Source organism: Gorilla gorilla, chromosome 18 (assembly GCF_029281585.2).
Source record: "Gorilla gorilla gorilla isolate KB3781 chromosome 18, NHGRI_mGorGor1-v2.1_pri, whole genome shotgun sequence".
Classification (NCBI taxonomy): domain Eukaryota; kingdom Metazoa; phylum Chordata; class Mammalia; order Primates; family Hominidae; genus Gorilla; species Gorilla gorilla.
The window spans coordinates 30,252,492-30,270,186 of NC_073242.2; the positions used below are offsets into that span (position 1 = coordinate 30,252,492).

The following is a 17,695-nucleotide window of genomic DNA, read 5'->3' on the forward strand; positions in this document are numbered from 1 at the left end:
TGATGATGGCTCACTGCAGCCTCAAATTCCTGGGCTTAAATGATCCTCCTGCCTCAGCCTCCCAAGTAGTTGGGACTACGGGCACATGCTACCATGCCCAGCTAATTTTTAAAGTTTTTTTTTGGTAGAGATAGGGGTCTCGCCATGCTGCCCAGGCTGGTCTCAAACTCCTGGGCTCAAGCAATCCTCCTGCCTCGGCCTCCCAAAGTGCCTGGGATTACAGGCGTCAGCTACCACACCCAGCCCTGTCAAACCTATTCTCTCCTGGGTTGTTTTAGGAATTTCACACTGTGACCCTGAACCAGCACTCTTCCCGCTTAAGGGCTATCGATAGATTGAGAAACGATAGAACAGTGAACGTAATTCTGTCTTCCCTGCTTGGCTGCCATCTTGGACATAGGAAATCTTTAAGAATAAAATTGCCCCAGTTATCCAGGAAGGACAGCAACAGGGAATTTAGTAAGGAAACTTGACAAGTTAGGTCTGTTGCGGGAGGGCCAAGAGCTCCCAAAGCTGGCCTTGACCATCTAGGGTCCATGTGTCAATGAATGAACCTGACACATCAGAGTCCTACTGGTGAGGGTGTGGTCTCTGCCCAATGACAACACACACCCCAGACAGAGAGCGACTCCACCTGTCCCTGCAGTCCCTGGGGTGTGACTTTCATTAAGGAACCCGAGCCCTTCCCTGGCTCCCAGTCTTCACAGAACAGCTGGGCCATCACACCCTCCAAAACCCTGCCTTATAAATCCCACTGGGACATGGGGATCTAGACACGGTCAAGTCCTCTTTCCTCAATGGTTTATCCAATTCTAACATTTCTAGGCTGGGCGCAGTGGGTCATGCCTATAATCCCAGCACTTTGGGAGGCCAAGGCAGGTGGATCACTTGAGACCAGGAATTTGAGACCAGCCTGGCCAACATGGTGAAACTCTGTCTCTACTAAAAATACAAAAATTAGGCCAATGTGGTGGTGGGTGCCTCTAATTCCAGCTACTCGGGAGGCTCAGACACGAGAATTGCTTGAGTCCAAGAGGCAGAGGTTGCAGTGAGTTGAGACTGCGCCACTGCACTCCAGCCTGGGCGACAGAGAGAGAGAGAGACTCTGTCTCAAAAAGAAAGAAGAAAGGAAGGAAGGGAGGGAGGGAAGGAAGGAGTGAGGGAAGAAGGTAAAAACAACAACAACAATCATGTCTGACCTAAGAACCACACACTGTTCTAAGCTCTCGTCATGCGTTATCTTACTGACACCTCATGAACAGCTCTCTGAGGTCAGAATGATTATGCTCAGTTTCCAGCTAAAAAACTCAAAGCTCAGAGAGGTAGAGTAACTTGCCCAAGGTTCATCAGCAAAAACTGGGGCATCCAGGATGAGAACCCAGGTCTAAAACTCGTTCCCTTCCTGCACTCGTAACTGGTACATTTATTTAAAGTAGAAGCATTTCTTCCCCTTCAAGAAAAGGCTGTCACTCAGTCAATGATGCATCTTAAACAGGTGGCCTCTTAGAATCGGGGAATCAGAACAGAAAGGCCCCTGTTTGTGATTCGCGTTTGAGGTATTAGGATGCAGGAAAGCATCTTTACTTTCTGGCCAAGTAGCCACGACACATCGCCTGGAAGGCCATGATGACATCGGTGATCTTCAAATCTCGTTCCTCCTCTAGGTGGGCCAGGACCCCAGTTCGGAAGAAGATTTTGCTCTGCCCTATCCTGTATAAGTTGGGGTCAAGTTCCAGGGCTTTGATCTGCAAAAGGAAGGAAAGGAAGAGCTCTTGATTTCCGCTGTGCCATTTGGCCAGTGATGACATAGATAAGAACGGTCCCGCCAAGAGCAGCAGGTGGCTTGCGGCCAGAGGTTGGGAGGTCTCTGGTGGACTTCTGGGCTCACCATGAGAATGCAGGCCTGCTTCCCGTCCATGAAGCCTTTGGGGATGGCATTCGCCGCCAGGATCTCGTAGCTTGAAACACAGAGCAGAAGTCACCCCGCGTACCTCCAGCATCCATTCCTCCACCCAGTCCCGCTCACCCCCTGCCCTACCTGGGCCAGACCTTGGGACTTACCGTTGGCGGAACTCCTGGAAGACAATCCGGTTGGGGAAGCCCTGCCGGCAGATGCGAATGCCTTCCAGCACCCCATTGCACCGCAGTTGCTCCAGCACCAGAAACGCATCCAGCTTGCCGGACTGCAAAGGTCAAAGAGGGCAGTGGATCCCTGGGGCCAGAAACCACGGCGCAGCAAAGCCCCAAACCTCCTACCTGGATGACCCACCTGGCCAGGCCACGAGGGTACCAACAGAAGCACCCAAGGAGGGCTTAGCTGCGGGCCAAGGGGCAAAGCAGTGCCCCCCTCTGGGTTTTCATCTCTTTGCTTTGGCAATGGCTGCCTCATGATCTCTCTGGTTCTTGGTGACACTAGCATCGCCTGGCTGGAACCTGGGGCTTCCTCCTCATCACCTCCTCTCCCTCACTTCCTGTCCATCAGCAGTTTGGTTGCTTCTAGCTCCCAAATATCTCCCAACCCCCCCACTTCTCTTCACCACCATTGTCTCCACTATCTTCTCCTGCCTGGACAACCACAGAAACCACCCACCTGGTCTCTCTCTCTGGTCTTGCCTCTCCCCTTAATCCCTTTGTCCTTTTTATTTTTTGAGATAGGGTCCCATTCTGTCACCTAGGCTGGAGTCCAGTGGCGCAATCATGGCTCACTGCAGCCTCAAACTCCTGGGCTCAAGTGATCCTCCCAAATCAGCCTCCCAAGTATTTGGGACCACAGGCATGTGCTACCATGCCTGGATAATTTTTAAAAATGTTTTTGTAGATATAGGGTCTTGCTATGTTGCCCAGGCTAGCCTTGAACACCTGGTCTCAAGTGATCCTCCCACCTCAACCTCCCAAAGTGTTGGGATTATAGGCATGAGCTAGCATATGCCCAGCCCCCCTCATTCACTTCCTAAAATGTAAATCTGACCATGATATAGCCCTGCTTTAACACCCCCAATGGCATGCCTAGAGAGAGAAGGCCAAGCTCCAGAAAGAACACAAGGAGCACCATGATCTAGCCCCTGCCTACCCATTCAGCCTCAATCCTACCTCACACCATCTGATTCCTACCTCACGCCATCACACATTTGCAACATGAAATGACCTATTTAGCATTTTCTTTCCTTTTTTTTTTTTTTTTTTAGGATGGAGTCTCACTCTGCTGCCCAGGCTGGAATGCTGTGGTACAATCTCAGCTCACTGCAACCTCCGCCTCCGGGTTCAACAGATTTTTGTTTCTCAGCCTCCTGAGTAGCTGGGATTACAGGCGTGAGCCACACGCCTGACACTATCTAGCATTTTCTTACCTAGTTCCTTCACTTCTCACCTCCACACTCTTGCTTATCCTAGGCCCCCTGCTTATCCTAGGCCCCACCCTGCCTTCCACGTCACCAAGTTGATGGCCACACATTCTTAACGTTCAAGTTCACCAGAAGCTTTCTCTGAGTCCTGAGGCTGTGGGAGGAGCCTTGGCTCTTTGGTGTTCTCCTAACTGACCACATTCCATCACCATCATCAGCTGTATGTTTACCTCTCCCCATGTCTCCCATAACCTCAGCACTACTGGCATCTTGTAGGGATTCTGTGCTGGGGGTTGAGGGACCATCCTGTGCATTGTACAGTGCTTAGGGCATCCCTGGCCCCTACCCACTAGATGCTGACTAACAGCCCCCTCCTGGTTGTGACAACCAAAAACGTCTGTAGCATGTCCATATAGAGGACACAATCGCCCCAAGCTGAAGATGCCTGCACCAGATTATGAGAAACCCACAGGCAAGGGCTACAATTTTTCTAACACTGCTCCCCAGCACCCAGGACAGGGCAGAGCCCAGTGAATACTTCCTGGGATAATGAATGAATGAGTGGCTGGATGACCTGCACAGCAACTCCATGGCTGAAAAGTCTCTGGATGCATCCTCCCCTCCTCCTTTTCCTCCAGGGATGGGGAATGGGTCTGAGATTCAGATAGCCTTCCCCACATGGCAAATGGGGTCCTCAGGGTAGGTGGGGGCAGAGGGCGCCCGGGGGACGCTATGACCGCCTGGGACAGCCCTGGCTTCTGGGAGCCCCAGGGTTTGGGCGGCGGGCCTCACCCTCTTCTCGTGGTTGGGGATGATGCAGCGCACGAAGTTGGGCGTGGTGTTGCGCAGCGTGGTCATCAGCTTGCCCAGCTGCTCCTTGTACAGCTGCCCCACTGTGCGGAACATGCCCTTCTTGGTCTTGGAGGCGCTGGGCAGCGAGCTCTCCGTCATCTTGGCCATCTGGTCCAGGCCCACGATGCGGTCCACTATGGGGCACAGCCAGGGTGGCATCAGCCTCTGGCCCACCCACCCCTAAATAGGCCTGAGGCTCAGCCCCAGCCCCACCCACCAACCTGCCCACTCCAATCTTTCCTTCCATCACCAACGCCTCCTTCGGCAGTCAGGGTTTCCAAGTATTGTCTATTGGGGAAATCCTGAGAGCACCTGAGTGGCAGAAAGAACAAATTCCCTGTGATGGAGTCACGCTGACCTAGGAGTCAAGCCTGCTCTCGCTGTCCACTCACTGACTAGCCTTGGCTTGGCACTATCCTGTGCCTCAGTCTCCCTTTCTACAAAAGGGAGGTAATAACACCGTCTACCTTCTAGGGCAGGGATAAAAAAAATAAGGTACAGAAGGCACTTATTCCCTGCCAGCCTCCAATCTTTCATCCACCAACAAATAGTTATTGAGGACCTTCTGTGCTCCAGGCCCTGGGGACACTGCTGGGAACAAAAAGAGACCCGGCCCCCTCACCCCGCTTATATCACAAGGAAGGAGACAGACAGAGATCACAGATGTCAAGTATGGAATATCTTGAGTAGTGAGGTGTGCGTAGAAAAATAAAAATAGGGTAAAGCGGAGAGAGAGTGAAGAGGGTGCTCTCTTAGATAAGGAGGTGGTGGGCTCTGCTAAGTTGATATTTGAGCAGAAACCAGCAAGAAATGAGTGGGTAACCATGTAGGTATCCACGGAAGAAATATTCTGAGGCAGAAGATACAGCACAAACTCCAAGATAGAAGCCTGGCACATCAGTAAGTGCTCAACAAAAAGTAGGTATTCTTATTCTTATTCTTATTCTTATTATTATCATTATTTTATTTTTTTGAGATGGAGTTTCACTCTTGTTGGCCAGGCTGGAGTGCAATGGGGTGATCTCGGCTCACCACAACCTCCGCCTCCCAGGTTCCAGCAATTCTCCCGCCTCAGCCTCCCAGTAGCTGGGATTACAGGCATGCGCCACCACGCCCGGCTAATTTTTTTGTATTTTTAGTAGAGACAGAGTTTCTCCATGTTGGTCAGGCTGGTCTTGAACTCCTGACCTCAGGTGATTCCCCTGCCTTGGCCTCCCAAAGTGCTGGGATTACAGGTGTGAGCCACCGCGCCCGGCCATCATCATCATCATCATCATCATCATCATCATCACCATCATCATCATCATCATCATCACCTCCAAGGTTCTTTTTCTACCAGCCCAGCAGGTCCTGCACATGCCAAGCCCAACCCACAGGCCATGGACGGCACCATTTCTTCACCTTGTACTCAGATTCTGTGTAACAATCTTTTTTTTTTTGAGACAAGCTCTCACTCTGTCGCGCAGCTGGAGAGCAGTGGCACGATCTTGGCTCACTGCAACCTTCACCACCCAGGTTCAGGTGATTCTCCTGCCTTAGCCTCCTGAGTAGCTGGGATTACAGGCACCCACCAGCACACCCGGCTAATTTTGTTTTTGTTTTTATTTTTTTATTTTTAGTTTTATTTTCTCAAGACAGAGTCTTGCTCTTTTGCCCAGGCTGGAGTCCAATGGCACAATCTCAGCTCACTGCAACCTGCGCCTCCCGGGTTCAAGCAATTCTCCTGCCTCAGCCTCCCGAGTAGCTGGGATTACCGGTGTGCCCACCACCACGCCCAGTTAGTTTTTGTATTTTTAGTAGAGATGGGGTTTCACCACGTTGGCCAGACTGGTCTCGAACTCTTGACCTCAACTGATCCTCCTGCCTCAGCCTCCCAAAGTGCTGAGATTACAGGTGTGAGCCACCATGCGCAGCCTCATGCTTGTCTCTCTGCTTGTCTTTGAGAGTCTCATCTCTCCCACAAGACTGTGGGTCCCGCAGAGGAGGGACTACAGGCTTCATCATGTATCCTGGGGTGACACAGACCCAGGGTGCGATGCTGTTCCCTAGGCCCAGAGCCTGGCATATGGTTAGGGCACAGCTGGCCCCTCCTGGAGCCTTTTTTTAGCATGCTTAAAACAAGGGGAGACCAGTCCTGTAAGCCCCAGGCCCATGGGCCCTGTGCCAAGAATAAAACCCGCTGTGGACACTGATGGCCAGGGACAAACAGCAAACCCCCTCCCCTCATCATCACTCCAGCAGCTCTTCACAGGGATCGTCTATTCACTGGTTCTCAAAGGGAGCCGGAGTGTGGTCCCTAGACCAGCAGCATCACCTGGGATGAATGTTTTCAGGCCCGCCCCATCCCTGGCCCCAGACCTGCAGAATTAGATCTTAGGGTAGGCCCAGGCACCTGGGTTTTAAAAAGCCCTCCAAAGAGGGCCAGGCGCAGTGGCTCACACCTGTAATCCCAGCACTTTTCGAGGCTGAGGTGGGCGGATCACCTGAGGTCAGGAGTTTGAGACCAGCCTGGCCAACATGGGGGAACCCCGTCTCTACTAAAAATACAAAAATTAGCCAGGTATGGTGGTGTGTGCCTGTAATCCCAGCTACTTGGGAGGCTGAGGCAGGAAAATCACTGGAACCCAGGAGGTGGAGGCTGCAGTGAGCCAAGATTGCACCACTGCCCTCCAGCCTGGGTGACAAAGCAAGACTCTGTCCCTAAATAAATAAACAAAGCCTTCCAGGGGGTCATGATGCCTGCTTGAGTTTGAGCATCACTGGTCTAATTTAACCCTCACAATACCCCTAGTAGAGACGGCAACTATTATTGTGTCTCCTGTTTTACTAAAGAGGACAATGAAGCTTAATGACATCAAGTGACTCATCCAAGACCACAGAGCTAGGAGGTGGCAGAGGCAAGATACAGTGAAGTCCTTCTGACTCTGGACAGGGCAGTCTAACTCCCCGTGCCTGGCATGCTGTTTCTCCTCTATTGCCTGAGCCCTGACCTCAGGACCTCAATCCCCTCGGGACACGTAGGATTGAGGGGCTCAGGGACCCCCACTCAGGAAGAAATTGTTTCAACGAGACATCACCAGCCCATGCCAATGCTCTTCTTTCCCCTGCCCCCATGTAAAGGCCTCCCCTCCTGGGGCAGGTGTGAGAGTCGGGGGACTTGTGTGTTCAATTCTCCAGCTCAAAGCAGAACACGGACCCGAGCAGAGAAGGCCTTACCGTCCTTCCACAGGTCGGCCACAAACTTGTCGGAGGAGGCATTGAGCAGGGAAGTCACGTTGTCATTCAGCGGGTCCATATTCTTGGTCAGCCAGGCACTCGCATTGTAGTCCACCTGCCAAGGACACCCTGCTGGTCAGAACCCCTGGGAAACTAGAAACTTAGAAACCAAGGCCAGGACCCAAGCCCTCCCATTGTCCTTCCAGATCTTCTGAGGTCAGAGAGGAAATGATGTTTATGACCACCATGATGGGACTCCACAAACACCAGTGAGGAGACCAACAGCCCAGGGACCTGTGCCCACGTAGTAGGACATCAGCCAGTGATAGCCATTGCTGGGAAAGCCTAGTTTCCATTCCATATTCTCCTACTAACGCTGCTGTGGTAGCCTCCCTCCTCCTAAGCCAGCACAGTACCTGTGAGTTATACACGATTAAGAGATTTCATGATGGCAGATGCCCTCCTGCCGACATGCAAAATTCCCCCTCATCATCTTCCCAATCATCCTGGTTTAGAAATTAAGCATGGCGGCCAAGCGTGGTGGCTCACACTGGTAATCCCAGCACTTTGGAAGGCCAAGGTGGGTGGATCATTTGAGGTCAGGCATTCGAGAGCAACCTGACCAACATGGTGAAACCCCATGTCTACTAAAAATACAAAAAAAAAAAAAAATTAGCCAGGCATGGTGGTGCACACCTGTAATCCCAGCTACTTGGGAGGCTGAGGCAGGAGAATCACTTCAGCCTGGGAGGCGGAGATTGCAGTGAGCTGAGATTGCGCCACTGAACTCCAGCCTGGGTGACAGAGTGAGACTCTGTCTCAAAATAATTAAATAAATTAATTAATTAAGCATGGCATCCTCTTTTACACTCTCTAATGAGCATAATTTGTAACTCAGAGATCCTGATATATGGATATACAGAAAAAGGACATATAGGCTTTTTACATTCCTGACTCAAACACTGACCATGCCCAAAGCCGTAATTTTTACTATGGTGAATATTAAATGAAAGGAACTGATAATACAGCTTTGCTGGGTTATCATGGGATGTGGGTTATCAGGATAATAGGTAGGCTTGATCTGAGAGAAGACTGAAAATAATAATAAAAAAAATCCACTGATGAAGTAGGGAAAAGAAAAGTGTTGTCTCTATATGCTTAAAGGAACATATACCCCCTTGAATATAGGCTAGGAGTTGGGAAACTTTTGGTGAAGGCCCAGATAGTAGGTATTTTTGGCTTGGCAAGTCATACAATGTTTTGTTTGTTTGTTTGTTTGTTTTGGTTTTTGAGACACAGTGGTTCTCTGTTGCCCAGTCTGGAGTGCAGTGGTGCGGTCTCAGCTCACTGCAACCTCCAACTTCCTGGGTCAAGCAGTTCTCTTGCCTCAGCCTCCTGAGTAGCTGAGATTACAGGTGTGTGCCACCACGGCTGGCTAATTTTTTAATTTTTTTTATTTTTTATTTTTAGCAGAGACGGGCTTTCGCCATGTTGGCCAGGCTGGTCTCAAACTGCTGACCTCAAGTAATCCACCTGCCTTGGTGCTGGGATTACAGGCGTGAGCCACCACACCCAGCCAAGTCATACAGTCTTTGTCGCAGCTACTCAGCTCTAGCACTGTAGTATACAAAAGCAGCCAGCCATAGACATTATGTATACAAATGGGCATGGCTGTGTTCCAATAAAACTTTATTTACAATAACAAGCTGTGGGCCAGATTGGACTCTATTGCCAGCCCCTGGTAGAGAGCACTGTTTGTTCCCATGATGCAGTGGAGGTACTGAGGAGTCAATAGAATACTACAATTCTGCAAGCCAGACTAAGCTATGTCCTTTGTACATTATCCAAGACTCTTGAGAGCCACAGGGCAAGGGCCTATACAATAACAGCCAAGGCATGTTGATGATGATGATGATGATGATGATGAAGAATACAACTATCATAGATTTCCCTGGCCAGAGCAGGCTGGCAATAGCAAACTCAAGACCGTGACATGGGAGATTTTGGTTGAAACCAGGTGTGGATGTATTAGTCACCCCATTCCAGTTGGCCCCGCCTGTTGGGTATAACTTGTAGCTGGAAGGATTTAGAGTCTATACAAGAAAAGTAGGCTGAGGCCAGGTACAGTGGCTCATGCTCATAATCCCAGCACTTCAGGAAGCTGAGGCAGGGAGATCGCTTGAGCCCAGGAATTCAAGACCAGCCTGGGCAACACAGCAAGACCCCATATCTATACATAATTAAAAAATTTAGCTGGGCGTCCAGGCACGGTGGCTCATGCCTGTAATCCTAGCACCTTGGGAGGTCGAGGCGGGTGGATCACCTGAGGTCAGGAGTTTGAGACCAGCCTGGCCAACATGGCGAAACCCTTCTCTACTAAAAATACAAAAATTAGCTGGGTGTGGTGGCAGGTGCCTGTAATCCCAGCTATTTGGGAGGCTGAGGCAGGAGAATCTCCTGAACCCGGAGGGAGAGGCTGCAGTTAGCAGAGATCACGCCATTGCACTCCAGCCTGGATGACAAGAGCAAAATTCCATCTCAAAAAGGAAAAAAGATTTTAGCTGGGCATGGTGGTGTACACCTGTAGTCCCAGCTACTTGGGAGGCTGAGGCAGGAGGATCGTGTGAGCCCAGGAGGTTGAGGCTGTAGTGAGCTATGATCGCACCACTGCACTCCAGCCTGGGTGACAAAGCGAGACCCTGTCTCCAACAAAAACAGAAAGAAATAACTGTCTGGACATCACAGTTGGAAAACATGAGAGTGGCTACAGCTGATGCCTTACAGATGCGTAGACAAATTACGAATAGGACTTGGTTGGGATTCACTTAGTAGCAGATGGCTCTGCAGTTTCCAGGCAGCCCAAGGTTCTGCCACTCTCAGACTGTCTCTGCGCTGAGCAGCCACTGGGGCTCCCCTGAGACAGAGTCCCCTGGGCCCTGTGGCTGGTACCTTCCCGGCATAATGGATGATGGAGAACTCAGTCTTGTCCTTGAGCTGTTTGGGCTTCTGGAACTTGGGGTGGCTGCCCTGCTCCGTGCACAGCTTCTCCACGAAAGACTTGTCCGTGGCTTTGGGGAACCAGCATTCCTCGTCCAGCAGGGCCAGCACACCTGGAGGGTTGTTCTGTGGGAGACAAGTAGGGCTTGAATCAGAGAGAACACCCAACCTCAGGCATTCCATGAAGAGCTGGCCAACTATACACAACGCATGGGCATCCGCCGAGATCTGATACTGTATTTGCCCACATATAAAGATGAGTTTATGACCCCCATGCTTCCAAATGTACCTTTAAATTACCCTGTGCCCAACGGACCAGTAACAGGGATGAAAGGCAGAACATAATGTTTGCTGCCGCCCCCTAGTGGGCAACACGCAGGCAACATCATGAAGAGTTCATAACTCCTTTTTTTTTTTTTTTTTGATACAGAGTTTTGCTCTGTCGCCCAGGCAGACAGTGCAGTGGTGCGATCTCGACTCACTGCAAGCTCCGCTTCCTGGGTTCACGCCATTCTCCTGCCTCAGCCTCCCGAGTAGCTGGGACTACAGGCGCCTGCCACGGCGCCCGGCTGATTTTTTCTATTTTTAGTAGAGGCGGGGTTTCACCGTGTTAGCCAGGATAGTCACCATCTCCTGACCTCGTGATCCGCCCGCCTCGGCCTCCCAAAGTGCTGGGATTACAGGCATGAGCCACCGCGCCCGGCCGAGTTCATAATTCTTGCAAATGAATTTGCTGCTTGACTTGAATTCACCTAGGGTTCCTGTTAGAAAAGTTTTTTTTGGAGACAGGGTCTCACTCTGTTATCCAGGCTGGAATGCAGTGGCGCAATCTCGGCTCACAGCAACCTCTGCCTCCAGGGCTCAAGCAATCCTCCCACCTCAGCCTCCCAAACAGCTGGGACCACAAGCGTGCACCACCAGGCCCGGCTAATTAGTAGAAACCCTGTCTCTACTGAAAATACAAAAGTTAGGTGGGCGTGGTGGTGCACGCCTGTAGTCTCAGCCACTTGGGAGGCTGAGGCGGGAGGATCACTTGAGGCAGGGAGGTGGAGGTTGCAGTGAGGCAAGATTGTGCCACTGCACTCCAGCCTGGGCAACAGAGTCAGACCATGTCATTAAAAAAAAAAAAAGCAATATCAGAGAAGGAAAGGGAAGGGAAAGAGGGTAGGGAAGAAAAAAAGGAAGGAAAAAGAGGATGGAAGGAAGGCAGAAATTAAAGAAAATACCTTTGATATGAAAATGTGGGTTAATGGAAATTATAAGAGTTCACAAGGACTCAGCTTACAGCCTTTCAGGACTGGGTGATGGATTGGGTGGGGGAATGCTATGTGCATGGGGAGAGTGTGGGGTCCACGTCAGCTCCACAGAGGCCACACACGTGTACAAGGTGTGACGGAGCCCCGCACGCCCATGTGCCCCTCACCGGTCGCTCGATGAGCTCGATGCAGGGCTGTAGGTCCAGCCCAAAGTCAATGAAGTTCCACTCGATGCCCTCGCGCTGGTACTCCTCCTGCTCCAGGATGAACATGGTGTGGTTGAAGAGCTGCTGCAGCTTCTCGTTGGTGTAGTTGATGCACAGCTGCTCGAAGGAGTTCACCTGAGCACATGGCGTGGGGGCGGGGCATGAACATCTTGGTATGAAGTCAGAAGACAAGGAGCCCCACAGAAGCTTCACCCGACAGCGCCCCCATGGCTCGCCCACATCCTGTTCTGCCATCCCAGCACCCAGACAGGGCTGAGGCCCCAAAACATGCTGCCTAGAATCCACCAGGGCTGGTGAAGTTGACATCACATGGCCCTCACACACCTTAAAGATGCTTATCTCCTCCATCTGCACAACCATCTATGGATGGACAAATCTCGTAAGGCACGCTACTGCATGTACAGATGTGGAAACATTTTACAGACGTGAAAACAGAGGCGGAGAGAGAAAGTGACTCGGTAGTACACTTCTTTCGGGACATCTATCAATCTTAAAACCTCCTGGCTGGGTGTGGTGCTCATGATTGTAATCCCAGCACTTAGGGAGGCCAAGGCGGGAGGATCACTTGAGGTCAGGAGTTTGCGACCAGCCTGGCAAGCATGGCGAAACCTCTCTCTACTAAAAATACAAAAATTGGCCAAGCACGGTGGCTCATGCCTGTAATCCCAGCACTTTGGGAGGCCGAGGCTGGTAGATCACTTGAGATCAGGAGTTTGAGACTAGCCTGGCCAACAGGGTGAAACTGTCTCTACCAAAAAAAAAAAAAAAAAAGTAGCCAGGCATGGTGGCACTAATCCCAGCTACTCAAGAGGCTGAGGCAGGAGACTCACTTGAACCTGGGAGGCGGAGGTTGCAGTGAGCCAAGATTGCACTACTGCACTCCAGCCTGGGCAACAGAGCAAGACTCTGTCTAAAAAAAAAAAAAAGAAAAATTAGCTGGGCATAGTGGTACACTCCTGTAGTCCCAGCTACTCAGGAGGCTGAGACAAGAGAATTGCTTGAACCCAGGAGGTGGAGGCAGCAGTGAGACGAAATTCTGACACTGCATTCCAATCTGGGCAACAGAGCAAGACTCCGTCTCAAAAAAAAAAAAAAAAAACAAGACAAAAAAAAAACCTTCCCTTTCTCTGAGAACTTTCTTCAAACCCATGGGTAAGGGATCCAATATCCATGTTTCTACTACATGAGGTATTGCAAGCTCCTGCAAACAGTTCTTGGCTTGGAGGTGACCATGTAGCCCAATTCAGGTGAGTAAGAGTCAGTGAGACTTAATTCCAAGATTTTGGTTGGAACTGTTAGAAAAGAGATATGTGCTTTTTTTTTTTTTTTTTTTTTACCAGGATTACTGAGAGGCAGTCTGGAGCTGTGGCAGCCATCTTGCCCCCATGAGGGGAGAGCCTGCTTGAGAATGGAGCCAATATGGAGGAAGGCAGAGAGAGAGAGAGAACGATGGCGGGAGATCAGACCCTGCCTACGGGATCCAGCTACATGTCTGGCCTTCTTAGTTCCAGAAACCAAAGCATTTCATGTTGGATTTCTGTCTCTTATACCCTCAATGATCCACCCTTAACTAGACAGCCTCCTACTCTACAGTAGCCATCTACATGCCTTTCTCCAAAATCACGATTCCTCCAAGAAAAAGCCCATCTCAGACAACCAAGACCATGGCTCTTACGATCCCACCGAGCTGTACCTCAAAGATCTCAAATCCAGCTATATCCAGGATCCCCAGGAAGGAAGCCCCTTGCCGATGGGTCTTGTCCAGGGCTTTGTTCACGCGGGTGAGTATCCAGCGGAAAAGGCGCTCATATGTTGCCTTGGCCAAAGCCTCTACAGCAAAGTCAGCCTGTAGAGGGGAACCAGGGGAACCCGGTTATTCTCAATGGGCTCCATTTTCACATAAGCCAGGCTGGTGGTGAAGATTTTTATTCTTGGCCGGGTGCAGTGGCTCACACTATAATCCCAGCACTTTGGGAGGCCGAGGCAGGTGGGTCACTTGAGGTCGGGAGTTCAAGACCAGCCTGGCCAACAAGGCAAAAACCCATCTCTACTAAAAATACAAAAATTAGCCAGGCGTTGTGGTGCATGCCTGTAGTCCCAGCTGCTTGGGAGACTGAGGCAGGAGAATCGTTTGAATCTGGGAGGCAGAGGCTACAGTGAGCTGCGATGGCACCACTGCACCCCACCCTGGGCAACAGAGCAAGGCTCTGGCTCAAAAACAAAAAACAAACAAACAAACAAAACCTGACATAGGACTTTGAATATTCTAGTATTGAATAAATGAGGGATAAAGAGATGGATGGGTGGATGGATGGACGGATGAATGAATGAATGAATGAATGGAATGACAGCTGGATGGGTGATGGATGGATGGACAGATGGACAGATGGCTGGGTCATGGATGGATGGACAGATGGATGAGTGAGGGATGGAGAGATGATGGGTGAGAAGATAGATGGGCAGATGAATGGATGGATGGATGGATGAACAGACAGATGAATGAGTGGGTAGAAAGATGGATGGATGGACAGATGCAGAGGCAGACCATGGGTGAATGGATTAATGAATACATGAATGAGTGAACAGGTGGATAGATGGATGAATGGATGGATGGGTGGGTGCATGGATGGATAAGTGATAAGTACATCATTACCTGTTCTTTTGTCTGAGCTTTCTGTACCACATCTCGCCCAACCTTGATACGAGGAGTGAGGATGGATCTGGTGAAATCTGTCACATTAATTCCCATGAGGTGGCAAACTTTCTGAGCAGCTGGATGGAGAAAAGAAACATCGTGAGTGCATCACAAAAGAAATAGCTTGGCAAGAAGACACATCGCATGGGATATTTGTGATCTGTGAATACACCGGGTTCTCTTGGGGAAATGGGACCCGCTGACCATGAATATAGCTTGAAGTGTCCTAAAGGCTGCTGTCATTAGTGGTCACACTCCCCAGTATTTTGCTGAGAGGCAATGATTGGGGTGGGCTGAAGCAGGCCCCAGTTGGGGGTTTAGGGTCAGGTAGTTCTAGTTTCAAGTCCCTGTCCCTTCACACTTCCAAGTCATGTGACTTTGGAAAAGCTCTTTACCCTCCCAGCGTCTTGCTTTTCTCAGCTTTAAAAAGGGTCAGCTCTTCGGTACCTTGTTGGTACCCAGGACTAAATAAGGTAAAGTATGTAAAGTCCCTGAGACAGATTTATTTATTTATTTATTTGTTTGTTTCTTTATTTATTTATTTTTGGAGACAGAGTCTCGCTCTGTCGCCCAGGCTGGAGTGCAGTGGCGCGATCTCAGCTCACTGCAACCTCCGCCTTCCGGGTTCAAGCAATTCTCCTGCCTCAGCCTCCCGAGTAGCTGGCATTACAGGTGCCTGCCACCACACCCAGCTAATTTCTTTTGTATTTTAGTTGAGATGGAGTTACACCGTGTTGCCCAGGCTGGTCTCGAAGTCCTGAACTCAGGCAATCTGCCCACCTCGGCCTCCCTAAGTGCTGGGATTACAGGCGTGAGCCACTGGCCCTTGAGATTTATTTAATAGTTACTTAGTAAGTATTAAATAGTTATTAATAGTAACATTTATTGAATAGTTACTATTCAATAAATATTTCTTTCACCCTTCTAGGATATGTGTTGCAGCATTGTTTGCAATAGCAAAATGCTAGAATCAACCTAAATGCTCTTCTTTTATTTTGAGAGGCAGTCTTCCTGTCGCCCAGGCTGAAGTGCAGTGGTGTGACCACGAGCTGGCCCCTTAACATGAAAATAGCATTACATGCTGCTTTGCATGTGCAAGGCAGAGTAAATAGTGATTTTAGGATTTTTTTCCCCATCTCTTGGCAAGAGCACTTTTTCATTTCTCTTTCCCTGAGGTCTTTCCTTGGCATCCGGATTCCATTAATTTGCCAGATTTAGGGACTCTAATACGTAACAAACACCTGAGAATGAAACTGCCACTGCAAAATTATAACTGAGACACTGAACAAGATCTGACCTAACTGACTCCATCTTGCTTCTAACCTCCAAGCTCCACTGAACCATTTGTGGGTGTAAGCCGAAATAACTTGGGAGGAACTTAGTTTATAGTTTATTTTTTATTTTTTTGACACAGAGTCTCACTCTGTTACCCAGGCTGGAGTGCAGTGGCACAATCTCGGCTCACTGCGATCTCCGCCTCCTGCGTTCAAGCAATTCTCCTGCCTCAGCCTCCTGAGTAGCTGGGATTACAGACGCCTGCCATTATGCCTGGCTAATTTTTGTATTTTTAGTAGAGATGGGGTTTCACCATGTTGGCGAGGCTGGTCTTGAACTCCTGACTTCAAATGATCCACCTGCCTGGGCCTCCCAAAATCCTAGGATTACAGGCATGAGCCACCACGCCTAGCCTCTTAGTTTATAGTTTAAAACACAAGAACCCTTTCCCAAAACAAACCCCCTTCTTGCCTGGGGACTAGACTACCTTTGTAGGAATAACAAATTAGCCCAAAGGTTAGAAATTATGGTTTAGGAGTCCTGTAACTGGAGGCTACAAGAGTCTGACCCTCCCTAAATTGCTCCTGGGGATAACATCACTATTGTAAAACCTAAGACCAGTACTTGAGATATTTTTGCAGACCCTGGCACCAGGTGGATCAGCTGACACCACCCAGGTCGAGAAACTGGCTCATCTGATCTTATGGCCTCTGTCCAGGAACTGACTCAGGGCAAGAGGACAGCTTCGACTCCCTGTAATTTCATCTCTGACCCAACCAATCAGCACCCCCAACTCACTGGCCTCCCCGTAACCACATTATGCTTAAAAACTCTGATCCACAAATGCTCAAGGAGATTGATTTGAGTAATAATAAAACTCTGTTCTCCCATGCAGCTGGCTCTGCGTCAATCACTCTTACTCTATCGCAATTCCCCTGTCTTGATTAATTGGCTCTGTCTAGGCTGTGGGCAAGGTAAACCCAGTAAGCGGTTGCAACAGGTTTGATCAAGGTGGGCTCTAGGGAGCGGGAAAAAGCAACACAATATACAGCCTGGGCTGGGAAATAAGAAACCTAAGTTTTGCTCTCAGCTCAGCCACCAACAAGCATAGTGGTAGCCAGGCCAGCTTCTCAAAACACAAAATACTGTTTATTTGTGGGTAGGCTTATCAGATTTAGGGGGAAAATTACAGGATGCTCAGTTAAACCTGAATTTCAGATAAACAAGAATACTCTCTTCGTATAATCACGGTCCAAATGTTACAAGGGACATACTTAAAATTTTAAAAAAAGGTTTGTTGTTTACCTAAAATTGAAATTTATCTGGACATCCTGTATTTTATCTGGCACCCCTAATTCTCAGGGCAATTGAGGTCTGTCTCCCCAAGACGACCACAGATACCGTAAGAAGAGCTATTCTTGTGTCACTTCCTGCTGTATCCCAGTGGCATATTGCAGAGGCTTGAGAAATATTTCTTTAACAAAACAATTAAGTGGAGTATTTTAGAAGAGATGGTCCCTCAGGATCTTGTCTGGTCACTATTAGGGGTAGGACGTGATGACTCTTGCCTGTAATCCCAGCATTTTGGGAGGCCAAGGTGGGAGGATCACTTGAGCTCAGGAGTTCAAGATCAGCTTGGGCAACACAGCGAGACCTCGTCTCTATTAAAACTTGTAAAATTTTGTATTTAAAAAAAAGAACAAATAAATAAAACTATTAGGTTTGTTTTTTTTTAATCCCTGCGCTCTGATTCAATAACTTTCCACATAGGGTCTTGAGCACTGAAAAGTTTGAAAAAAGAAAAGTGAGTGATAAGAACCTAGTCCAACTGTTGTT

At 49.4% G+C, this 17,695-nt stretch overlaps 1 protein-coding gene across 6 annotated transcripts in view; it reads right to left on the bottom strand.

The window, feature by feature from the left end:
- Positions 1-17,695, bottom strand: part of MYH11 (myosin heavy chain 11) — a 160,237-nt gene that overhangs the window by 44,509 nt on the left and 98,033 nt on the right. For all 6 annotated transcript variants that reach the window (XM_031002889.3, XM_055365702.2, XM_063699582.1 and 3 more), the window contains 9 exons: positions 14,543-14,661; positions 13,583-13,735; positions 11,830-12,003; positions 10,359-10,532; positions 7,410-7,524; positions 4,134-4,327; positions 2,062-2,183; positions 1,889-1,958; positions 1,585-1,745 (listed from right to left, as the gene is read on the bottom strand). In XM_031002889.3, coding sequence (XP_030858749.2) covers positions 1,585-1,745; positions 1,889-1,958; positions 2,062-2,183; positions 4,134-4,327; positions 7,410-7,524; positions 10,359-10,532; positions 11,830-12,003; positions 13,583-13,735; positions 14,543-14,661 — 1,282 coding nt within the window. The remainder of the gene's footprint in view (positions 1-1,584; positions 1,746-1,888; positions 1,959-2,061; positions 2,184-4,133; positions 4,328-7,409; positions 7,525-10,358; positions 10,533-11,829; positions 12,004-13,582; positions 13,736-14,542; positions 14,662-17,695) is intronic.